Source organism: Dryobates pubescens, chromosome 2 (assembly GCF_014839835.1).
Source record: "Dryobates pubescens isolate bDryPub1 chromosome 2, bDryPub1.pri, whole genome shotgun sequence".
In the NCBI taxonomy this organism is placed as follows: domain Eukaryota; kingdom Metazoa; phylum Chordata; class Aves; order Piciformes; family Picidae; genus Dryobates; species Dryobates pubescens.
Window position 1 is genome coordinate 646,191 of NC_071613.1, and position 26,245 is coordinate 672,435.

At 45.4% G+C, this 26,245-nt stretch overlaps 1 protein-coding gene across 1 annotated transcript in view; it reads right to left on the minus strand.

The window, feature by feature from the left end:
• Positions 1 to 1,646, minus strand: part of EML4 (EMAP like 4) — a 109,728-nt gene extending 108,082 nt beyond the window's left edge. The window contains exon 1 of the mRNA XM_009896594.2: positions 1,536 to 1,646. Within this exon, the coding sequence (XP_009894896.1) occupies positions 1,536 to 1,602 (67 nt within the window). The 5' untranslated portion in view covers positions 1,603 to 1,646. The remainder of the gene's footprint in view (positions 1 to 1,535) is intronic.
• Positions 1,647 to 26,245: the final 24,599 nt, after the last annotated feature.

Genomic DNA, 26,245 nt, shown 5'->3' on the forward strand with positions numbered 1-26,245 from the left:
GACAAATCTCAAAAGATTAGCCCATCATGCCACTCTCGCTCCTGAAATTCAAGATATGCCTCAAGCTCAAATGTGAGACAGTGCTGTACTTTTTGCAGATTATCACAAAACCTCTTGCTAAAAGCTGTTAAAGGAAATGCCTTCACACAAAACTCAACTCATCAGTAACAAAGCTGCAAGTAAAAATTGCTGTTTCTTTCAAATTTGTTCTGAAGAGAAATGGTTAACATTTCTTTTCTACCACCAAAATCCATGCCAGCCTACAAAGGACTGCATGAAGCACTTGTAATTTTCAATTAACCCTCTTTTTTTTCTTTTTTTTTTTTTTTTCCCCACAGTTGCAACATTTTGAATTCTAGGCCGAATGCTTTGAATTCTGAGGCAGAACACAGTGTGTTTATAAGGTGCACTGTAGCAAAGTCATTCCTTTCTCCCAATAAAAACACATGGATATCTATCCATTAAACACCTGGCCCTGTTTAAACAAGTATTCCTGCTAATTATCATGTTTTAGGCCAAAAGAGTAAGTTTTTCTGTGCAAGATGCTGTATTCATATCAAAATCATACAGCAGGAATCAAAATTGCTGCTCAGTGTTTCATTTGCAGTAACACACTTCTGCACCCGACACAAGAGCAATACATTTTATGTCTGATCTCTTGATGTGGGTTACTTGGTTGGCTGGTTTAACTCATGTTCTTTCATTTGAGGCTTAACTCAATTCTTTTGGATGATACAGCTAGAATGCTTCGATTTATGGCCTGACTTACACTCGGCAGGCTGGTTTCAGAGCAGCTGTTTGGAAAAAAAGAAAACGTGTCGAAATATTTAATTTTTACTACAACACTAGTAAAAATATAGGCGGGGGAAGGCCCAACTTAGTTCTGAAGGACACAGACACAAAAAGCACGCAGCAACAGCCAGAGCGGAGGCTGCAGCAGATGCAGGGCTGTGCACGAGGCTCTGCTGCCGCCTCCTGCCTAGGGGCCCGCATGCAGCCCACGCTGCCCGGCGGGGCATGCCACTGACGTTACCTTTGCAAAGCGTAAAACTGAGAGGTCAAAAGGAAGGACTGAACAGACAGCTCTTTCCTGAGGGCTACAAAGGGCCTCTGGGATAAAATTCTTCCCCTTCCCAGTTTAAGGACCATGCCGGGGCACCCAGCAGGAGCCACAACGCCCAGGCAGCGGTGCAGACCCCTCACCGCAGAAGCCTTCTGTCCAGCGAGCACTTTGTATTATCTCCTTGTCGTTTTCTCTGCTATCCACATAAAATAACATTTTGATCTATTTTTAACATTTTCTCAAGGTCAGAATGCTGCACGGCAGCGAGCCACCTCAGACTTCGAGCACACACCGTCTCGGCTGCTAACGAAGGCACGGAATTAACTTGATCACACAGATAAATAGTTGCCCCAGCATCTACTTCACAGCTCTCCTCATTCCCCCGCCAGAGCAGGAAAGTGCTGAGGAGCGGATCCGGCGGCGACTCTCGGAGCCCCAGCAGCGTGCCGCGGGGCGGGCGGTGCTGCCTTACCCGTGCAGAAGCCGACGAGCGCCGAGGGGTCGCAGGCTGCGGCCAGGCAGGGCAAAGTATCTTCCATTCTTCCCACCGCCGCCACTGGCGATGCCGAGCTGGCCCCTCCGCTGCCCCCCGCCACCCTCCCGGCGAGGCTCAGAGCGAGCCCCCGCGACCCGGAACGGCCGGCATGGTGCGGACTCCAAGGAGCCCCTCCTGGACCACAAAGCGCGGCTGCAGGCGGCCCGTCCCCCGGCCACCCCGGACAGAGCGAGAGGATGGCGCCGGGACAAAACTCGCCGTCTGCCGCAGGGAGTGGCTAACACTCAGACGTCAGCCCGGCTGGGCGCAGGAGCGCTGCCGCCCTCGCACACCGCGGTACTCGGCTGAGATGCCTCCGCTGAAGGGAAGAGCAGCTAGCTGCAGGCAACCGGCGGCTGTTTGCAGGCGGAGAGGGTCTCGCACCCTTCCCGCATTTAATCAACGTCACTTAGCTGTCGCACAGGCAACCCGTCACTCCCGTTCCTAATCTTGCTTCACCACAAGGATTCAAAATTGTGGTATCAATGCTAAAAAGCCCACAGCAAGCAACCTGCCCTCGGTCTGAGCACACAGAACCACCACCAGTGACTAACTAAAAGGATTTTGATACTCGGTCAACTCAGATAAGCCATTATGGTTCCAAGGCACATTTGCTGGTGTATCAGCAACGCCACAGATCTCACACGAGTCAAAGCACAAGATAACACGAAAAATTCACACAGGAAGGACAGGGAGAGAAAGAGGGACGCTGATTGTTCAGTATTATATTTGAATGTCTTTCATATGACATCACCACAACACACTCGTAGCCACCACATTAACATGAAGCAAAAATGTCGCGGCTTAAAAGCAGCAGATTTGCAAATCTGTTGTCATGTGCAGCAGAAGGGAACCCATATTACTAATGCATTACAATCTACTTAGCATGATCATGACTTCGTCTGTCTTGCAAGATGAAGCACAGCCAGATGAGAACTAATGAATGCAACATGTGTTCATTCTTTTGGTAGCCGTGCCTGAAGCCAACTGGCAGAACGACTGCAGCAAGATAAATGTCCAAACAAAACTATTTGTGAATATGTAACTGCATACATTTTTGCCTCTAGCATACTTCAAATAGTTCATTATTTTCAAGCACATTAAATAATTCTGGATTAGAGTTTTGATTTCCAGACAACAGCAGGACAGAAAAATAAAACAAACCAACCCAAACAAAAAAAAACCCCAAAAAACCCACAAACAAACAACAAAAAATAACCCCACGCTAAAAATAAATATAAACCAACCAAAACCCTACATGGGGCACATCCATGTGTCCACTCAAGCAACAAGGATGAGCAAGCATTTTTTCCCACCATCACAAAGGGTTGATAAGAAGGTTCACACACAACAGGGTTCATGTGTTTTCCCCAGAATGAACCATTTGCACTATTTCAGTAGTTTCCTCCCATTCCAGCAGCTCCTGACATGGAGGAATCAAATTCTGCAGCTACTGGAAAAACAAACAAACAAAACTGGGAGAAAGAAAAAAAAAAAAAAAGAGAGACAGAAACAGAAAGGAGAAAAAAATAAAGATGAAAAAGAAAGAAAATGGAGGGGGGGAGGGAAAAAAGGAAAAACAATGGAACAAAAAAAACCAAAATAAAATACGAAAAGGGGGGGAAAACCAACCAACCAACCAACAATGTAACAAACCAAACATAACAAAACATGGCAAGGCAGTCAGCTGAGCACAGCTCTGCAGCATGAAGCCAGCCAGGAAACTACCATGGTTAACAAAGAGACAGGACTAAGAAAATGAAGAGTAAAAGGCAAGGGGACACAGCTATGGAAAGAGCTCTAAGGAAGCCATCAGCTGCACCATGCAGTCATGGCAGTGGGATTCACCAAGAACAGCACACTTCCAGCTGGTCCCAGCCACGATGTTGCATCCCATCATTAAACAATCTTCACTGCAAGACAAAACATCAAATCTTACCCTGGGTGGGCTTGGCACAGAGAATTATTTAACATGTAAAGCTGGTGAGGGACTTTTCAGGGTGTCAGATAATGACAGAACTAGGGTGAACGGAGCAAAACTAGAAATGGGTAGATTCAGATTGGATGTTAGGAAGAAGTTCTTCCCCATGAGGGTGGTGAGAGACTGTCACAGGTTGCCCAGAGAGGTGGTAGAAGCCTCATCCCTGGAGGTGTTTGCAGCCAGGCTGGATGTGGCTGTGAGCAACCTGCTGTAGTGTGAGGTGTCCCTGCCCAGGGCAGGGGGGTTGGAACTGGCTGAGCCTTGAGGTCCCTTCCAACCCTGACAATTCTGTGATTCTATGCACAGGCATACATTTTGGTATCCCTTCAAGCCCAACCTCCTTCCTGATACAAATACAGAGCCTGTAAGAATGGCAAAGTGGCTGCTAGTGCTTCAAATGATGACAGACCATACATACCCCTGGCAGGAAGAATCCAATGTAGTTCAAACTAGTATTTCTTTTTTAGGATGTCACATTTTTAAAGTAAACACTTTGTATTAAAAAAATTTAATACCTCCTCTGGTACTAAAAGGACTGAGAAACTAGTACTTGCAGGTGTCTTTAAGCTTAATTTTGACGTCTAAAAGTAGTAATTCCCTCAGTGTATATATATATATTTTAAAAGTGGCATTAGATCAGTAATTTAAATAGAGCTTAATGTCTGTTGAATCAAGAGCATGCAGAATGAGGCAGAAGGAACCATATTCTATTCCAAAAGTCCTGGCAGTCTGGGGCAGTCCCCATAGACTGGGAAAGGGGAAACATTGCTCCCATTTTCAAAAAGGGTAAGAAGGAGGAACCAGGGAACTCCAGGCCAGGCAGTCTCACCTCTGTGCCCAGTAAGATAATGGAGCAGACCCTCCTGGAAGCACTGCTGACTCAGAAGAATAGTGAAGAAGTGACTGGGAACAGTCAGCATAGCTTCGTCAAGGGCAAGTCCTGCCTGACAAACCTGGTGGCCTTCTATGACAAGATCACAACATCAATAGATGAAGGCTGAGCAACTGAGGTCCTTGACCTGGACCTGAGCAAAGCCTTCGACACTGTCCCACACCACATCCTGGTCTCCAAGCTGGTGACACATGGGTTTGATGGGTGACCACTAGATGGATACAGAACTGGCTTGATGGCTGCACCCAAAGAGTGGCTGTCAATGGTCCATGTCCCAGTGGAGGCCAGTGACAAGTGGAGTCCCTCAGGGATCAGTACTGGGACCAGGCTTGTTCAACACCTTTGTGGGTGCCATGGACAGTGGCCTTGAGTGCACCCTCAGTAGGTTTGCTGATGACACCAAGCTGTGTGGTGCAGCAGACAGCTGGAGGGAAGGGATGCCATCCAGAGGGACCTGGACAGGCTGGAGAGCTGGGCACAAGCCAACCTCATGAGGTTCAACAAGACCAAGGGCAGGGTCCTGCATCTGTGTCGAGGCAACCCCAGGCACAAATCCAGGCTGGGCAGGGACTGGCTGGAAAGCAGCCCTGAGGAGAGAGACTTGGGGGTGCTGGGGGACAAGAAGCTCAACAGGAGCTCTCAGTGTGCTCTTGCAGCCTGGGAAGCCAATCAGATCCTGGGCTGCAGCAAGAGAAGTGTGGCCAGCAGGGCAAGGGAGGTGATTCTCTCCCTCTGCTCAGCTCTGCCGAGACCCCACCTGGAGTACTGCCTCCAGGTCTGCAGCCCCTAATTGCAAGAGGGATCTGGAGGTGCTGGAAGGTGTCCAGAGAAGGGCCACAAGGATAAGCAGAGTAGCACCTCTCCTATGAGGACAGACTGAAGGACTTGGGGCTGTTCAGTCTGGAGAAGAGAAGGCTCTGAGGTGACCTAATTGTGGCCTTCCAGTATCTGAAGGGGGCTACAAGAAGGCTGGGGAGGGACTGCTCAGGATCTCAGGTAGTGATAGGACTAGGGGGAAGGGAATGAAGCTGGAGGTGGGGAGATTCAGGCTGGAGGTGAGGAGGAAGTTCTTCCCCATGAGAGTGGTGAAGCCCTGGAATGGGTTGTCCAGGGAGGTGGTTGAGGCCTTGTCCCTGGAGGTGTTTAAGCCCAGGCTGGCTGAGGCTCTGGCCAGCCTGATCTAGTGTGGGGTGCCCCTGCCCATGGCAGGGGGGTTGGAACTAGATGATCCTTGTGGTCCCTTCCAACCCTGACTGATACTATGATACTATACTATAAATGTTGGGACACCTTCAGAATGATCCTCTGAACACAAACATTTGAAGTAAGATTTCAGATGGTCCCTTGTATACAGTCACACCAAAAATGACAGAAGGGTTTTAAATCTCCCATGAAAGCTTCAGGTCCTCATTAGGGTTTTTCACACTTCTAGCTCTGGCCCATACCTGTCTTTTTAAGCAATCTCCCTAGCTTCAACAACTGTCTAGCTCGTAAGCACAATCTCTGGCTCCTTTTCTCTGGTGTGGTTTAACATGAACCAGGGAGGATGAGGAGGTACTGTTACATATTTTAGATAGGCACAAATTATAAAACTAGTATTTAATACATGGCACAGGCCAAGAGGAAACATACATGACACAACAACCCTCCTCAATCTAACACAATAAATGCCAGTTAAAGAACAAGAACAGTGCTGTGCACATTGTACAAGTACAGAATGCCTTGTTGTTTGTTTGTCCCCAGCATACAGGTATGTAGGAACATTACCCCTCTGGAAAGAACAGCTGATACCTTGAAGACTGCAGCATCAGTCAGGTTATAAACCCACAAAAAAGAATTGCTTTAGACACACTTCAGGTTTTGATGCATGAAACCCCACTTTCCTCAGAGGTGGGAGCAAATGGCTCCTTCAGTTTTTGAACAGGGCCATAGGAAGACATGAACTCTTTGAAGTATCACTTCCACATAAAGAGAAGGAAGAAGTGGGTGCCCTGCTCCATAACCCAAACACTGCCTGCAGGTGACCCAGAACCAGCTAAGGAAACTGCGTACGCCCCCCCCCCCCCCCCCAAAGCCATTGCACCCTCAGATCTACAGACTGTGGAACAGACACCTTCTCCCCACTTCACCTTCAGTAACTAAAACCCAAAGATTAATTGAGTTTCCTTGGAAAGTAAGCCTTCTGCTAAGAAAATACCTGCATTTAAAAGAAATGTGGAAATTGGTTTCCACAGAACAAGGGTCTCTTCATCTCCTTCAGATTTGGGAGACTGTAGATCCAAGAGCTGCCGCACAAGGCAATCACATCAAAGGACTGCTGGAAATTCTCCTTACCTTCCATTCATTCAGAAAGCCTGTAGCTGTAACTGTATCTAAACAGTACAACGTGCTAACTGTACTGAGCCTTGTTTAATGACCATCCTGCTGTGGAACTGCAAGAGGGCAGAACCAGTTAGTTTTGTTTCTTCATATACACAAATCAAAACATGTTTCCACTGGCTAACAATTCTTCCATTATTTTTCTTTTTTCTTTCTGAAAAGAAACTGCAGTTGGCAATTAACCTCATGGCCAAACAGCAGCTGAATGCATCTCTCTTCCAGTATTGCCTTTAACCCATGGCAAAAAATGAATAACCATGATAATATTTTTAGCAAGTACCCAGTTCCTAAGAACTCAAAGTCTTATTCCTTTTTCCTTGGGGGTGGAATTGTTTCTGAAATCACAGTATCACAAAGGTTGGAAGAGACCCCAAAGATCATTGAGTCCAACCTGTCACCACACACCTCATGACTAGACCATGGCATCAAGTGCTACGTCCAATCCCCTCTTGAACACCTCCAGGGACGGTGACTCCACCACCTCCCTGGGCAGCACATTACAATGGCTAACAACTCTCTCCATGAAGAACTTTCTCCTCACCTTCAGCCTAAACTTCCCCTGGTGCAACTTGAGACTGTGTCCTCTTGTTCTGCTGCTGGTTGCTAGAGAGAAGAGACCAGCCCCTTCCTGGCTGCAACCACCTTTCAGGTAGCTGTAGAGAGCAATGAGGTCACCCCTGAGCCTCCTCTTCTCCAGGCTCAACAAACTGGTTTTTTTCCTTTTAAACTGTGTTTTATCTGCAATCACCTAACAAGCACAACAGATCAAAACCATCTCATCAGATGAGATGCAAATGATTAAGCACCGCTGTAAAACACACACTTCAGTTAAGGACGCTCCTTGCATCAGGCATGCTTCTAGCAGCACTTGGGAGGTGTGCAGAGGTTAGTAAGCTATGAAGGACAAGGACAGCCTTGCAGGATCCAGCACTCCCATTAACACCTGCTGGATGTGATGGCCTCTGCTTGCTCCTCCTTTTCACTCCAGGTGTGGACATTGAAGTTTCATTCTCTGAAGCATTAATACCAAGAGTGACAGAAAGCAAGACCTTTGGCTATGATTAAGCTCACTTACAGCTGGCCTAACGCAGCGCTACTGCTAAAATAATGCCTGCCCTTCTGCTTCATCGCTGTCTTCATCCTGCCCCTGCCACTCGCACAACTGCTCACAGGACTGCAGGGGGAAGCACGCTGGAAGACTTAACAGCGTGAGAATTAACCCATCAGCACCAAGGGCAAAACTCACCCAACCAGTCATATGGCACATGGCACAATGAGCCCTGTTGCAGCAGCAGGAAGGTGGCAGCACACTCTGGAAAGAGCAGTGGGAACTGTCTTAAGGGGATTGTGAAACACCTACACTTGTAAATCACCTTTCATTTCTGGAAAGCTGAGCAAAACAAGAACTCACATAGAACAGAGTGAAATCCCCAAGAGGAGCACAAGGGCAGGACATGGCAGTGAGCACACAGTAGTGTCTGAGGCCATTCCCTTATCAGCCCCCCCAGACTCTACACTGAGCCCCTTTGTCCTTCAGGTGTATTTCTGAGAGCTAAAATGTAGAAAACATAAGAAAAGTTCTCTTGAGGCTGTTCTCCAGATGAAACCATACTCATGTCCATGCAGTCAGCCATCCTGGGAAAGGGATCTCAATGGGGAAAACTCTGCCCCCCCCCCTCCTTCCCCCCATTCTGAAAACAGAACCCCCCCCCACCCAATACAAATGCCTCCAAATGAGCGCACAGACTCTTAGGAACAATCATCTGACCATTTCTGTCAGGTGAGCTTTCTGCTGTGTCAGTTGCTTACAGAGGTATTTGCACCACCGTGATGGAGGTGGCAGGAGCTGATGTGAGGAGCAGGAAGGGTGGCAATGTTTCAGGCTGGTATTTCATCAAACCACAGCTGCAGCAGCTTTTTTCAGCACAGTGTGTGTTTCTGTTGAGAACATTATGGCTTTGTCTCTGCTCAAGAAAAAATAATCTCTGCAGCTTCAAACAGCTTCATGGAAGTGAATTTTTTCAATCTACAAGTAAACTATAGCAGGTTGTTAAACACAAATCATTTCCACTCTGTGAAAGTGCTCAGCAGAAGTGCCATTCTTAATTACAACTAATTGGTAGGCTTAATCATCAAAAAGCTAGTCACTAGTTATGGTTAAGTGACTGCTGCTTAACCTTTGCCAACAAAAGGGGGGGGAAAAAAAGTCACTTTTGCCATGCAGAGGTGAGGAACCAGCAAGGGAGAGACCAAGTGCAGAAGTGTTTCTAACAAGGCACTTTCAAAAGTGCCTGCTTACAGCCATACCACATTGTTTAAGTGTCACATATACTTAAAAAAAATTAAATTAAATTGCATTTTCCCATATTAAAACACTCCAAACACTGGCTGTTTTCACTAACATGCTGATACAGTGTGGACTATTTTTACTACTTTTAAAGTATTAAAAAATTAACCTCAATCTCTAAAAAGAATAAATAAGTAAGAAATCAAAACCACCACCACCAAAAACCCACCAGAACTTGCAAGAGTCTGCTGTTGATGACAGAGGTTTGCATTTATTATTGACTTGGAGATGCTGAGGAAGTAGGAAAACCTTTATGCAAACACCACCAGGAAAAAAACCAATCCTTCACACAAAACATTCTTGTTGAAGATGCCCAGCATGAGATCTGTGCAAATGCTCCAAGTGCTTCCACAGAAGGTGGCTGGCTCAGCAGGGCACTGGGACAACACAGTGCTTGTGCACAGAGCAGACAGGGATGGGAAATGCATCCCAGAGAGTGGCTCAACTGTAACCACATCTTGGTACATCATGTAAATAAGGAGGAAAACCCACAAACAATACTCTGGCTTAATCTCTATGGCTAGGAACACGTTTTGGCTTCCAGATTTCTGCATATGCCAGCAGAACACACATCTTCCACCTGAGGGGTGGGCTCATCATCTCCATTGGAGAGCACACAGCACAAACACAGCCTCTCCTATTCAACTGTGATCGCATTTGCATGCACTAGATCTAGGTGTCACACCTTAAACTATTACAACACTTCAGAGTTTGACCTTATCAAAAGATCATTTACAGCCACACAGTTTTGACATACATCATAGCATCATAGTTTCAGTCAGGGTTGGAAGGGACCACAAGGATCATCTAGTTCCAACCCCCCACACTAGATCAGGCTGGCCAGAGCCTCATCCAGCCTGATCTTGAACACCTCCAGGGATGGGGCCTCAACCACCTCCCAGGACAACCCATTCCAGGGCTTCACCAGTCTCATGTTGAAGGAACTTCCTCCTCACCTCCAGCCTGAATCTCCCCACTTCCAGCTTCATTCCATTATATATATATATATAACAGCTGTGCCCTCCATAAATTAATTACCCTTCCAATGGCACAGATTACTACACAAAGTGGTTTAAAGGGAATCTGCAGAGGCTGTTTTATAGCCATATCATTCCTTTCAATTCAGGTGACAGCAGATTTTGTACTCCCAGTAAAATGGGTCACAATAATAAACATCATGCTTTATTTACAAATACAGGGTTGAATTGTGGAATTCTCAGGCAAAGCTTTTGGGCTGTGCTGTGGGGAAAACATTAAATATGTAGCTAGTTTACTTTTTTTTTTTTAAACCTATGGAAGCACTGCAGTGTTTCAGTAATGTTATCAGTATTATAGTTTAGCTTCAACTTAAAGCCTGGTGAATATAGAATGGGGAGAACAAGCCATATGATTTCCTTAAATTGTTTTATGAAAACCTACCATCAGAAGAAACCAGCTTGGCTCACACACAGAGACCCTTCAAAAGAGACCTTTCAGCTAAGTCAGAAAATTAGATCTGCCAGACCAGAAGTCACACTTACTTAAAAGTTTGAGTAACACTACTGACACAGAAGTCGATATTGATTTCCAGTTTATTCATCCTGTGTGAAGAGTAATGTTACCAAAAAATGACACAATGGGTAACTTTGCCAGCTTCTCAGGAGAAAAACCAAAGGGCAGCAAGAGACAACAAACACCCCATGATTTTAATCAGCAGCTCCTTCACAGGTCAAACCCAAGGTCACCTTTTGACTACAGAAATGCTTGTTGATATAGCCAGAAAAATCATTCTATAGGTCAGGAAAAATAATGTCTTCCTCTGGATCATCAATCCTGTTATGACAGCTGAAGGTCAAAGCAAAGAACAAAAAAGGCTGATTTGAGAGAGGGAAAAAGAGAGAGGGGAAAACTTGGTGAGCAGTGATAGAGGTCTGACTTGAACTGACAAACAGCTCTGGTGTAAGACAGGGGAAAGAAATGGCTTTAAGAAATACAGTTAGATTGTCCAAGAGCCTAGCCTACCAAAGCTTCAGAGACCTACTGAAGCAGCAGGAATTTCGGGGTATCATTACGTAAGAGGCATTTTCATACACTGCAAAACCACCCACCCTAAGACATGGGGATGGCAACAGCAGTGTCTGATTGAGCTCACTATGCCCTTCCTTCCATAACAAGAGGCTTCTGCACTCCACATCTACCTGCTCATCTTGAAGTAATAAAAGCTGGAAAACAAGAGAACAATCAAAAAAATACTAAAGTCATGACTGTAACAGGAATCTAATCAAGCCTCAAATGTAGGGCTTACCAGCTGTTCTTTGAAAAGGGTAGAAGTCCGTCCGTCACTTAAGTGAATAAGGTATCAGAGGTGATGGGGCTACAATTAAAAGCAACTTACTCACTAGCAGAAGAGCCAATAGCACTGACTGCTGTAAGCATCCGAGGCCTTACAATAAGAAATAACCTATCGAGAGTTGCATAGGAAGTACATGAAAATTAAAAATTGATTCACTCCCACCCTCCAGGCCCCCACTCATTTTTGAAGTCCAGACTATGGCAGCAGCAACTGCGTTTTTCTTAACACAAGAGGGTATTCCCAAGCCATGAAGTCAGTTGGCATCACGTAACTAGCTGCTTACATGCAAGTTTGCACAATCAAGACTGATGTGAGCATAATTACACCATAGGATTTTTAGATAGACACTTCCCTCTTATCAGCTTGTACAATGTTTAAAGCACTCCACAAAGCCAGTTGAAGGACCACAGAATTGTAACCACACATGGCTATGCAGCTTTTACATTATGGACCTAAAAAAATACCATTGTATTTACAGTCTTGTGTTTTTTCTTTTAAGTAAGTGAGAGGATCTCAAGATGGTCCTGAGACACAGAAGATGCCCAAGCCTTAGTCAACTTCTCTAAATCAGTTTACAGAAAAAGATACCTTTTGTTTTTTGCAATCATGCATACCTAAAGTCACATTTAAACAGTCCAGCAAACCAGCCCCAGAACTCCCATCTGTTTCTTTTTTTCTATCCCCAAGCCAAACCTATTTGGTTTTCCAAAGTTTTTGTCAAAAGCAAGCTTTAGAAGACCAGCTGCAACAGTGACTGATTTACCAGTGTTTGTAATCAGCATAGGAGCGCACAGGACACAGAGCAGCAACAACATTACCTTTCCAGTGTAAGTGTTATTTGTAACATGGTTTTGCCTGTTATCTCTATAGAAAGGAAGGCTCAGCTCTTTCCTTCAACCAGCTGCTACAGGCTTAGAGCCTGCTGCCATATGTGCTTCAAAGTAACAAACCTGTGTCGGTGGACACTTTATTATCTTTATCAATTGGCTGCATTTACAGCATGGATATGTTTTTCCCCCCTTCTCAATGCAAAGGAAAATCCTTCTACAGAAAAGCCTGCACTACCAAAGCATACTGCTGGACAGGAGAATTAAAAGAAAGGGTATTGGGTAGCAATTAAAAGACAGGCTGAAATACAAAGGAAAAGAAGACTCCAGTCCCTTTTTTTGCAGTTTTCACTACAGGCTGCATATCTCTTTAGGCACCATTTGAGGATGCATTTGGTTTCCAAGGTAACAGATGTGAAGCAAACTGAGAGGCATCATCCAATCAAAAATACAAGTTTTCAGTACAATCGCTCAATACTATGTCACCCAATAGGAAAAAGACTGAAGTTATATTGAAGCAGTCAGGAATTCATTGTTGCAAATCACTTACGCAGCTTTCCTATACCTGAAGAGTTTGGATATTTAAATTTTAACATAAACACATTTGTATCTCAAAAGCAATCCTCAAAATCACTGCTTTGCCTTTGCCCCCCCCCCATCACTACACAGCTCCTTGTTGAAAAGTGTCTATTACCCTGCAACATGGCACACAAGGAGGCAGCTCCCCCCCAGCCCCTTTAAGACAAGGCCAAGAGAGGGCAGTTGTGGATTGTAAATAACTAAATACCTTTCAAGATTTTCTTAACAGAGAACTTACACTTCAGTATTTCTCTTTGCAAGCCTCTTGATAGAATTCAAACTGCTCACTTTGTTTCACCAAAAGTGAAGTTTCTGACTTGATGATTAACTCATCTGATGGGTAATCAGGCAACCAATTTTATCTGCTTCTCTGCTATCAAGTGGTCAGCCTTACCTTCTATCAAGGCAAATTACAGGTTTGAAAGCATACCTGCAACCAGATCAGGCCAAGCCATAGAGGCTGTGTCCATTAGAAGGCAGTGGGGAGAAGTAGAGAGGATTAAATTAAACAATTTGGAGGAAGCATCTTGCTGTTTTCCATCTCTACTGATGAAATCAGGTCTATCACATTAACTGATGCCAGAGAACATGGCTTATTTTCACTGTCTCCTTCCTCTGCTCATTTAAAAATCAATTGCTACCCTCAGGCAGGATATACATCTGAAGGAACGAAGAGCAAAACAGTAAAGGGAATTTGCCTTCTGGTCCTTATCACCTTCCCCCAAAACTGTACAATAGTGTCCAGAGCCAGACTGCATCAGAGGCCACCGAGCAGGGGCATCACACATCAACATCCATGTGTGATAACCACTTGGTCTGCAGAAAACAGCAGGTAACTGCTGTCAAGATACCACTCTTCAGTAAAAGGAGTAGAGTGGAAATAACCTGTACTTAGCACAAACTCCTTCAGTCAGGAGTTTGGTTTAGATCATTAGCAAATCAGTGCTTTCAACAAGATACAACATCAGAAGATTTGGTAAACAAACTTTTCAATCTTGCTGCACAGTTCTGCAGGGAGGAGTTTGCCTGGCAGAAGGGGGACACAGCTCTGAACACAGACTATGTCCTAAGTGAGATGCTAGAGAGGCTGAAAATCAGTGAGAAACCCCAGCTGACTGAAAATGGGACTGGGACCCACCTCACCTACAAGATTATTGTAGCCTTTCCTGTGATACAATTAAACCAACACATCAATTTCAGTAAGTTATTGTGGCAGTTTAGGCTGGATGCCTCCCGTTGCTATCACGAGTGTCCAGCCCAGTGGGTGGACACAGGAAGCTGCATATTTCATACCCGTAATATCCTGCTCCCTATAAATCCATCTGCAAAGCCTCTCTCTTCCTCTTTCTTCCCTCACTGCTCCCGTGGGAGATGCTCCCTATCTGGTAATGGAGGGGGAGTTATCTCAAGGCCTCTTGGGCCTGGCTAGGCCTAATGCCAGGAGGAGAAGGGGGAAGGGCAATATCAGATCTGGACAGTTGAGATTAGCCTAACAGTGGAGGGGGAGCCCTGGGGGTTTTGGGTGTACCCTCAGGTGGGGAGAAGGGAAGTGCTGGGAGGCTTCTGGGTCTGCCGTAAGGGATTCTGTGTGCTTTGGGATCTCTTTTGTCACTGTGCTTGTAGCTCTCTGTAAAACGCTCACTGCTTTTCCATTTAAACTTTCCATCACTTCAGCAATCTCTTTGTGTGAGTCTTCATCTTTCTGCCCCAGTGGCAGGCAAGAGAGGATCTGCCTGGCCTTCCAACCTGGGAGAGTTATTAAACAGGGTGTCTTCATAGATATCAAAGTCATTTGAAAGACATTTTCATTAAACTACACCTAACCAGCAAAAGCTGGACAACCTCAGGACACCCTGAGAAATAGTAAATACTGTATGACATTGTCATTCCTTCTTTTACAGCATCACGTTCTGAGCTATTTTTGTAAAAAGAAGAGTTATTAACATTATTACTCCATCCTGGTTTGGCAAATTATTCAAGTATTTTGATTTCTCACACTTGTTCTGCTAGGAAACAACAACAGTTCATGAATTCCTGAAGATGACAAAACCACAAATATGCCAACTTGACAGAATTCCATCGCTGCTTTGGAGTACTCCAGGCAGTAGGACTGGGGCAGGTTTTAGTGACTTGCTTCACCAAATGAATTCCACTAATGTGCATTAAAATGCTGGGTAGGCAAGTCTACATACTAAAATTACTTTGCCTTATAGTTACGTATTAAGGACAGTTTTGCCTCCCAGGAGACATAAACCTGGAAACTGGTTGATCTCAATTAATCAATCATTAAAATCAGTAAATTAATAAATTAATACTATTTATTAATAGTTCCATCTATTATTAAATATTAGTAACAACCATAACAAGCCACTAGACAGAACAGGATCTGCTCAGAGAGGTCGTGGCTAGGAACAGGACTGCTACAAACAGTGTCAGTTTAAGTTAAATATGCCTGTTTAAACCATGTGTTAGATGACAGATACCTGTCACATCCAAGTTTTCATTAAGTTATGAAGATGATCTTAAATCCAAGGCCAAACTCAGAATGCTGAATTTTTAGGAGGTTTTTAGTCATGTTGTTTCTGTTAATTCAGGGTAATACCACCCTTCATGCCTCACCCTGAAACGTCTGATTTTCAGGCTTTTTCCTTTTCAACTTTGAGTTCTGCTAACTTCAGCATTTTATTCAAACACAGAAATCACCTTCATACTTCACAGCATCAAGATTGGCTTTAGACTAAATCAAACATCTGAAACATTCACAAAATCATACTCATTAGCAACAGAGCTGCTGATGCAAAAAAACCCAAATCAGGAGAGACAGATGGCCTCCTCTGCCAGGAGGATTGTTGGAGTCCACTCCCTAAATACACAGCCCTTGGTAATGCTCACTTCATTTAGAACAGAACAGAATAGACCAGACCAGGTTGGAAGAGACCTTTGAGATCATTGAGTCCATCCTATTACCCAATACCATCTAATCAACTAAACCATGGCACCAAGTGCCTCATCCAGGCTCTTCCTGAACACCTCCAGTGATGGTGACTCCACCACCTCCCTGGGCAGCACATCCCAATGGCCAATCTCTTTTTCTGGGAAGAACTTCTTCCTAACATCCAGCCTGAACCTCTCCTGGCACAACTTGAGACTGTGTCCTCTTGTTCTGGTGCTGGGTACCTGGGAGAAGAGACCAACCCCCACCTGGCTACAACCTCCCTTCAGGTAGTTGTAGAGAGCAATAAGATCTCCCCTGAGCCTCCTCTTCTCCAGGGTAAGCAACCCCAGCTCCCTCAGCCTCTCCTCACAGGGCTGTGCTCCAGACCCCTCCCCAGCTTTGTTGCCCTTCTCTGGACACCTTCCAGCAACTCAACATCTTTCCTAAACTGAGGGGCCCAGAACTGGACACAGGACTCAAGGTGTGGCCTAACCAGTGCTGAGCACAGGAACATTTACAATCAAAACCAACCAAACCTCTTATTTTTACAGGGCATATTCATTGCTCTAAAGCATGCTGATCCTATCTTTTACAAACAAAGCCAGGATTTAATTGCACTGGGGCATTAAACAGAGAGCTTTTTAAACTCTCTTCTATTTAACCCATCTGAATTGCAAGTGGCTGTATCAGAAAAGACTGAAGTGCACACCGTCCTGCAAAATAACCTGCAGTCCTGTGTATGGTTAGGTGCATTTTCAAGCTAATTTCAAAACACATAACTGATAAGGAAGAATGATGAGTTTGTCTTTCTAACCTTCCCCCAGATTAGCACAAATTCAGGCACTGCTGAAATTGTTGGGTTATTTCCAGCACAGTTATGAGGGGCTGCACATTAACAGCAAAGCCATACCTCTGAATTATCAGGGCAAAAATCCTAGGTTTAGTTTGAAACAGACAAGGCAGGAGGTTTTCTGCTGCTAGTAATTCTTCTAGGTGGATGCTAAATTGTGTGCCCTCCAGTTTCATCATTTCTTGCAGTAAAGCATACCAATGAAAACAAGCTCATGACTTTTCCATATGAAAGAAACAGTCAAGTTTCCAAGCCACCGGAAAATCTAGTGAGGCAGCATTTTATCAGCCATGCCCAACAATTCACACACAGACTCACACAGATTGCACTGGATTGGAAAGGATCCCCAAAGGTCATCTTGTCCAACCCCCTTGCAGTCAGCAGGGACACCTCCAACTAGATCAGACTATACACGGCCACATCAAGTCTGATCTTGAATGTCTCCAGGCACAGGGCCTCAACCACATCCATGGGCAACCTGCTCCAGTATTTTACCACTCTCATTGCAAAGAACTTCCTCCTTATGTCTAACCTAAAGCTACCCTGCTCCAGTTTTAAACCACTGCCCCCCACCCTGTCACTGCAAGCCCTTCTAAACAGTCCTTCCCCAGCTTTCCTGTAGGTCCCCTTCAGACACTGAAGAGTAGCTAAAAGGTCTATCCAGAGTCCTCTCTTCTCCAGCCTGAAGAGCCCTAATTCTTTCAGCCTGTCTTCATAGGAGAGGTGCTCCAGCCCTCTAATGATTTCTGTAGCCCTTCTCTGGACCCATTCCAGCAGGTCCATGTCTTTCTTGTGCTGGGGGTCCACAGCTGGACAGAGTACTTCAAGTAAGGTCTCTCCAGAGTAGAGGGGCACCTCTACTCACCTCACTCACCTACTGGCCATGCTTCTTTGGATGCAGCAATTGGCCACCTGGGCTGCAAGCACACATTGCTGGCTCACATCTAGCTTCTCGTCCACCAGTACCCCCTAATCCTTCTCCGCAGGGCTGCTCTCAATTTCATCATCCCCCAACCTGTATTGATATTGAGGGTTGCCCCAACCTAGGTGCAGAAGAAAGGCAGGGGGGGAACCCTCCACAAGCCACACAAACAAATATCACCCCACAAACCCTCCTGCACCCTCCTAGTGACTGGATGTGCTTTCTCCACTTCAGCCAGTGTTTTGTTTCCCAAACCCTGCATTGAACAATGCCCTTCCTAAAGGTGAAGCCTTGCCTGCAATGGTTTTCTGGAGGGCAGAGAGCCACTTCCAGCCCTGTGAGAGCTGTGACGGGCACTACGGTCTCCCCAAAGCCATGGCAATCTCCCAGGAGCAGCAGGGAAGGAGATGCCACAAGCTCCCAGGAGCACAAATGCTCTATTTTCAAATTCCTCCAGCGTTTGTTCCTCTTTGTCAGCATGCACAGAGGTGGCAATACGGTGGCTCTGGGAACAGAGAAGGTGCAAAATGGGCATGCTGAACACTAAGCAAGCAATAACAGATAGGGGACACTGACAGTGAAGAGAGAACAGAAGGAAAACACAATATTTTTTTCCCTTTAAATAGTTCCTGTTACCCCATTTTTGCTTTTCTTGCCTATTTAAACCACAAATTATGTCAGGAATTATTTTGTGACTCCTGTTATGCTAACAGCAGTGCTTAGATGTATTGTAAAAGGATGTTTTTTACTTCTCAATCTAGTAAGTTTCTCTTGGTATTTCTGCTTAGAAACACATATCCTTAGACCAGGATTTCTCACAACCTACACAATTCCAGCCCTCACTGAGCATCAAAAGGACAGAGAAAAGAGATTCAAAACTTGTATTTTATTCCAGTCCCTGATAAAAGGACCGTGATAAAAATGAAACCTACACTTGGATGAGCAAACATTAACCAGATGTATTTCTTATTATTCTCCCTTCTGCCTAGCACAAAATCACAGAAACATTCAGGTTGGAAAAGACCCTCAGGATCACCAAGCCCAACCAATAACCCTGCTCTACAAGGTTCACCCCTAAACCATATCCCCAAGCACCACCTCCAAACGACCTTTAAACACATCCAGGGCTGGTGACTCAACCACCTCCCTGAGCAGCACATTCCAATGCCTGACCACTCTGGCTGGGAAATATTTTTCCCTAATGTCCAGTGTAAACCTACCCAGTCATAGCTTCAGGCCATTCCCTCTTGTTCTATCACTAATTACCTGTAAGAAGAGACCAGCTCCAGCCTCTCCACAATGTCCTTTCAGGTAGTTGTACATAGCAATGAGGTCTCCCCTCAGCCTCCTCTTTTCCAAACTAACCATCCCCAGCTCCTTCAGTTGCTCCTCAACAGACCTGAAAGACCTGGCACTAGTCCTTCTTCATCAAACAGCAAATAACAGAACTCATCATTCAGTAAGATTTGCACTTAAACACTAGAAGCTCTCTTGCTTGACAAAGTGGGACTTGGTTGTAGTAGTCCCTAGAGCTCAGCTTGAAGTCACCTTAAACAATAATCTGCTGACATGGTTAAGCAGATTCCTTTGTAGATAGAATATTTTTGCTCCTGTCACACAGAAGATTCCCTGTTGCAGATACAGACATAGACATCCTCACACAGAGTAGCTGCACATAGAGGAATCCCTCATCTTTGCCAAGCTGTGTGCACACTCCTCAGGGAGGACAAAGCTGTACAATGTCTCACACTATGGCAGCCAAGGTGGGCTCCCCCTGGGGCACACTAGCTACATGGCCAGCTGACACCAACATGGAGCAGCAGGCCACAGCAGCTGCATAGCCCCTGGTTAAGGAATAGGTGTTTACTTTATAAACCATGTAGCAAATGGTAATAAGAACATTAATAACCTTTTATTAATATGAAAAATTGCCAAAAACCTATTAGATGGGCTCGATGTAGGGTTAGAATAGATATTTGCAGTGGGGTGTGCAGTGTTCAGGCAGCTGTCACTATTCTAACAACTGTATGCTCAGCAGTAGGAATATCAGAAAGAGAGAAGCCCCAGGAGCGAGATGGCATCGAGCACACGGGGGAGACTTGACAGGAACTGTTGAGCCAAAGAGCAATCAATTAATTACTCACAGCTGGTTGTACCCAAGTGGGAAGTGCTGCTGCTGTGTGTTGAGGCTTTGGGGCTCTCATGTGCCAGGCACGGCAGGCTGCCGGCAGGAATGCCGTGAGGTCCTGGGGCTGGTCTGGCTTCAGCGGACAGAGGGCTGGTTATGAGGCTTCTCATGACAGGCACTTGCTTTGTCCTGGGGAAACTGAGGCACAGCAAAGCTTCTTGTGGCTTCTCTCATAGCTTGCAGTGTGTAGGCTCCTGGCTTTATCCCAGGCTCTGGACTGAGCACTTGAGACGATGCAACTTGAGGCAACTTCAAGCCAGACAAGGTCCAAGCAGGTTCAAGCAAGGCAAAGCTTAAGCAAGGCAAGGCAACCAGAAATTGGCTTGTACATATATCCTGCCCAAGATTCAGTTCAACTGAAACCAGCACACAGTTACCCAATGAGAAGGGTTCTGCCAGGCTGTGGCCATAAAAGGCAGAACCCTAGGCCTGGTCAGGCAGGAGCAGTGCCAACACATGTGCCCTTACCCCAGAGGAGAGTTCCCAGACACCCATGGTCCTGTCCCCTGTGTTCCTTTTCTCACGTTACCCTGACTTTCTGCAGGAAGGAGGGTGGAGGGGGGGACCATGTCTAGACACATCAGGGTCTCTCTGGGTTCCTGCTGAGGCTCGTTTGGCCCTACCATGACACACCTGAAACCAACAGAGCTCTGAAACAACTTAATGCCAAACTTACTTTGAAACAGCCCAATTCACACTTGTGTATGAATGTATGCATCTCTAACCTATAAAACCAGGTACCTATTTGGCCTTCAGAGTGGCTCACTTAGGATGGACAAAGGACAGACCTAGGACCAAGTGTGGTGGTTTAGGCTGGGTGCTGGCCCAGATGCCACTGCGCAGGCCACACCTGGGAGGTCCCAAGGGGTGGGCCCAGCCCAGGGGGAGGTCACAGGGACCAGGTATTCCATTCCCATAATGCCCTGCTCCCCTATAAAAAGGCCATGCGGGGTCTTCACTTCCTCTTTCGTCCCCTGCTGCTGACTAGGTACAATGGCTGAGCTGCCTCCCTTGGGCCTGCTCAGGCCCAAGGCTGGGTTGGGGGGGGAAGAAAGAGCCCTGGGGGGGTTTGGGTGTACCCCCAGGTGGGGATGGGATGTTCTTGGGTATGTTCTGGGATCTCTTTGTCATGGTGCTTGTGGGTCTCTGTAAAACTTTCATTGTTGTTTGTTATTGTTTTTCCTATTTAAACTTTCCATCACTTTTTTTTTGCAATCCGTTTGCCTGAGTCGTTATTTCTGCCTGTGGTGGGGAGGGGATCTGCCCCAACCCATTACATCAAGGTAGATAGTGCTTCCTGTAAAATGCAACTGAGTTTTAGCAGATACTGTATCTGTTCAGAGATCCAAAAGGAGAGAAAGGCAATACCACGTTAACTGAGAAGACAACATGATACTCCAGAGCCGTTTCTGGATTCAGAAGTTTTGAGATCCTTTTTCTGGTATGAGTCACTGGTCAAGAGGAGATTACACTAACATCTCTGTAGATCTCTAAAAAGAGTAACAGAGAGCTTGTTTCACCTTGCCCTTTCTAAATTGCTCTGCAACCTTCCCTGTGTTTGATGGCATTAACAAACACAGGCTCGACAGTGTAAGAGAGCAGCAGTGACACTATGCTTGGGGCTACTTGACTACAAAGGTCTACAGAGAAGAATCAAGTCTGGAATTGACTTTGCTGGTGGACAGTATCAGACAGAAGCCTCAACAATCAAAAGCACTGAACATTTTTAACATAGACAATGTGTCTGAATACTATTCTTGCACATGATGCAAAGATAATTCCTACAGCATCACCATTAGCTATAGGCAGGATATTCCCCATTTCCTCTTCTTCCTCAAAACCTAAACACCACAACTCAGAGCTATTTCAAGTGTAATCAAACCCTGCCAGGCATCATGACTTGCTAATGCTTAACTTTTTCCCATCTCTCTTCACCATTAACTCAGATAAACAAATAAAATCCTACACCCTCAGCACACTCAGGCCTGCAAACCCACAACCAACAAGAACCTGATGACATCTCCCCCTTCTGAGGCTGATGTGATGCTAAACAACAATTTGAAAACAAAACAAACCAAAACATTCTAAATAACAACTACAAAAAAACCCAAAACAAGAACAACAAAAACACTTACACCACCAAACACCAAAAAAACCCAGAGGATGGGAGAAAAAAGTGAGAGAAAAGGGGAAAAAAAGAGAAAATAGACACAGAACAAAGCCAGAAAACCCCAGAAAGCACAGAAGGAGGTTTGGGCAACTGAGTGAAGGGAGCACTCAGGCAGTGCACCATCATGCGTAGCAGACCCAGACATACATTCTGACCATGCAAAGCTTCCATGATTTCACAGCATGATTAACACCTATCACTCTGCTGAATCACTGACACTTGCATGTACAGGACATGCACCTTCAAACAGATGCTTTACTGTGCACACAGAGTTACAGGAAACCTGAGTCAATTATCAGTGCAATTAGACATTTTTTATGAGTCCTTCTGCTCCTAATCCTTCTCATATCCTAAACCTGCAATTAAAGATGAGGAGATCACATCTGGAAAAAACAATTGCACAATGTCATGGTTTTAGATAGCCACAACTTTATTGATGATCTGGATGAGGGCATTGAGTCCATCAGCAGTAAATTTGTGATGACACCAAGCTGGGGGCAGAAGTTGATCTGCTGGAGGGTAGAGAGGCTCTGCAGAGGGACCTCGACAGGCTGGGCAGATGGGCAGAGTCCAAGGGCATGAGATTGAACATATCCAAGTGCCAGGTTCTGCACATTGGCCACAGCAACCCCATGCAGTGCTACAGGCTGGGGTCAGAGTGGCTGGAGAGCAGTCAGGCTGAGAGGGACCTGGGGTGGAGAGGGACCTGGGGGTAGGCTGAACATGAGCCTGCAGTGTGCCCAGGCAGCTAAGAGGGCCAATGGCATCCTGGCCTGCATCAGGAACAGTGTGGCCAGCAGGAGCAGGGAGGTCATTCTGCCCCTGTACACTGCACTGGTTAGGCTGCACCTCGAGTCCTGTGTCCAGTTCTGGGCCCCTCAGTTTAGGAAGGAGGTTGACTTGCTGGAACGAGTCCAGAGAAGAGCAACAAAGTTGGTGAGGGGTTTGGAACACAGCCCTATGAGGAAAGACTGAGGGAGCTGGGATTGCTCAGCCTGGAGAAAAGGAGACTCAGGGGTGACCTTCTTGCTCTCTACAACTACCTGAAGGGAGGTTGTAGACAGGCGGATGTTGGTCTCTTCTCCCAGGCAGCCAGTACCAGGACAAGAGGACACAGTCTCAGGCTGGGCCAGGGGAGGTTTAGGCTGCATGCTAGGAAGAAGTTATATACAGAGAGAGTGATTGCCCATTGGAATGGGCTGCCTGGGGAGGTGGTGGAGTCGCCATCATTGGAGGTGTTCAGGAGGAGACTTGATGGGGTGCTTGGTGCCGTGGGTTAGTTGTTTAGGTGGTGTTGGATTGGTTGATGGGTTGGATGTGATGATCTTGAAGGTCTCTTCCAACCTGGTTTATTCTATTCTATTAACTTCTATGGCAGTGAAAAATCTATCAGGATTTCCACTATGAACATGTTTCCAGCAATTTCAGCTCTCTCACACAGTCTTTGTCCTGAAGTAACAGGCTCCTGCAGGAATACTTTCTTTTTAAATAGACAAAAAATAATTCAACTACACATTTCTCTTGCAGGATGAAGTGCTTGCGACAGTGAGATGACAACACTAGCACTGGAGTGTCCTGCCACAGCAGGAAATTAAAAGATCAAAAGCAGCAGCATTACTCTTGCAAAAGATAGGCTATTGCCACATTATGAAACACAAGGAGTAGATTTCTCCCTTTGAGAGGGAGAAAAGCACAGGCTGGAGAAAAGCAGGGGCTAGCCCCAGCCAGCAGGGGGGAGTGCCTGTCCGACTGGATGGGGGTGTTTCAAGACAGAATCTCAGTTCTGTGTGAGGAACCCAGCTGATCCAAACTCTCCCAGTTTGAGGCTTCAGGTGTTCAGTCAGAAAGGCAGTTGAAAGAGGCTCAGCAATACACCATTTGAATAATTTCAGTTCTGCACTGAGGGCTCCTGCTGACAGGCTGAGACACAGAGGACTGAAAAAAATAAATATTACAGAAGTCTTGCAAGCCCCCCTGCCTGGCTGAGGAGCAGAAAAGCAGCCACTGCCACAAAGCAAGAGGCTGGAAAGTTGAAGGGCAAGCTGCACTTCAGCACGGAAGCAAATTTCATCAGGGCCTATACAGCACATAATTGATATTTTCACTACTGTTTGAGTGAGTCTTCCAGGTCAGACCCCTGTTGTTTAGGTATGGTCTGTTCTTGCACCAAGCTAGACATTCACATTGAGTACATGCCCTGCCATAACAGGGGGGTAGAAAAAAAACGCCTATGGTTTTCTTTTGCTGCCTCCCTAGGGCACACTACAATTGATTCACTTTCAGCCTTTTTAACTAAGGCTTTAAATCTGCAAGGATACATAAGGAGAGGGAGCAGCAGGCCCACCTTGATTTAAGCTTTGCTTTTTTACCTGACTGTTTGGGGAAGGTGTCCCCTTGAACCCTCCATTCCCGAGTCAGATGTACTTTAATAGTCTACTACCAGCAAAGAAACCAATCTCAGTATTTACTTTTTGCTGCACTCTCAGATAAACGCAGGGTCTATTTCTGTTCTAGTCACATTCTCCCACAATTTCCATTACAAGGTGTGCTCTAAGAACTTTTACAAGAAGTTCCCCCCAGCTGAGAACGCCAGGACTAGCAGAACAACAAAGCATTCGGTTAGCTTTCGGTTTCCAACAGTAATAAGTTTTCAAAATTGAACTGGAATTCCCCTGCAGCTTACCCTCACCACCCAGCAGGCTCACACAGCCTAGCAGCTCACAGACAAACTCTAGATGTGGCAAAGTGAATTTGAATCACGCTTTACTGGCAACACTTTTGGTTTAACTGTCCTGGACAGCCGATGAAACCTACACTTCTTACAGATTCATTTAGCTAGAAATACCTCACAGTTAACTTTGTTTTTCCTCTTCCCAAGTCTGTGTGAAATCATTTGCATGCCCCCAAATCCTTATTATTCATCATATTTACATGTTACTTTCCATGTACTACACTTTTAGTCTTACTTGAAAGCATGACAGTGTATTCCGGCAAACCACTCCTCCTTTCCCCCATTTTTCTGCTACTTCTCTTTTGCCCTATTTTTTTTCTCTCTCCTCTCAGGACTGCTATAGCCAGCCATGCCCTCTAACACTTTGGAGTAGTTCATTTTGACAAGTGTTCCCTCCTCCAATTTGCAAACATGTCTGCACTCCATTTAAAAAGTGAACTTCAGCTCTCTGTCATTTATTTTTTGCATCATGTGAAGGGAGCACCAGAGTGATGTTTTCTCTGTTCATTTTTCAATGAATTATGTCATGGTAATCTGTGGGAAGTTGCAGTTCTCCGAAAGCAGCAGGCTACCCTTGAGTCCACAGCAGCAAGATCAACTGTGAAAGGAAGAAGATGCACTCGATTTAGGTAATTGATTCCGATTTTATCCCTGCTCAGTGCTGACTTTACAGTCCATGAAAGGAAACAACAACCACCACCAAACAGATGACACAAACAAAAGCACACCACAAAACTGAAAGATTAAAGGGCAAAAGTTCCATTAAGCCCATTTCACCAATTTTTACTTTCCTCATTCTTTTCCATGTATAAATGATGAGGCCCAAACCTCACTGAAAAGCCCAGGCCAAGACTAGTAGATAAGAGGTTGCATGCATGTAAGAATCTAGAGTTAAAATCTTGGCTTATTTCAGTCTGTGTTCGTGCGCTGCTGTTTGCAGATCATGGCCATGCACATCACCTTTCTGCTGTTCAAAACCTGACAGAGTAAGCAGGTGGATAAGAAAGTAGCTTGAAAAAAGTCAAGACCTTCCAAACTGCAGGGGAATTATGTTGTGAGGTTTTTTCCCTTGTTTTTGGGTAGAAGCACTAGAACTATTTCATGACATTTTCTTTACAGAGCAGCAGTGGTTATTTCACTGCTTTTTATTACAAGAAAAGCATAAATGCAGGACACAACCTATTCAAAACTCTTTACAGTATTTAATGTTTCTCTCAGCAGCTTTCTCTGCCTCATAAGAACACAGTTACTCCTGTTTACAAGAACTCTGTCCTTTTCTTCCCTCCTCTATAGCAACTTGTGGTTATTTTTGACAGCATGTTAACACTTTCTGTCTGCTCTAAGTTGATTTTGAAAATAAACAGCAAGTTAATTGTGTTTGGAGATTCTATGCAGGCAAAAGCAAACATAACATCACACATATATGCATTCTTCTTTAGAAAGAAACCTCTTGATGAGCAAAGCTGAAGGTTTCACACAGCAGTAGGAAGAGCAAAATCACAGTATCCTGAACA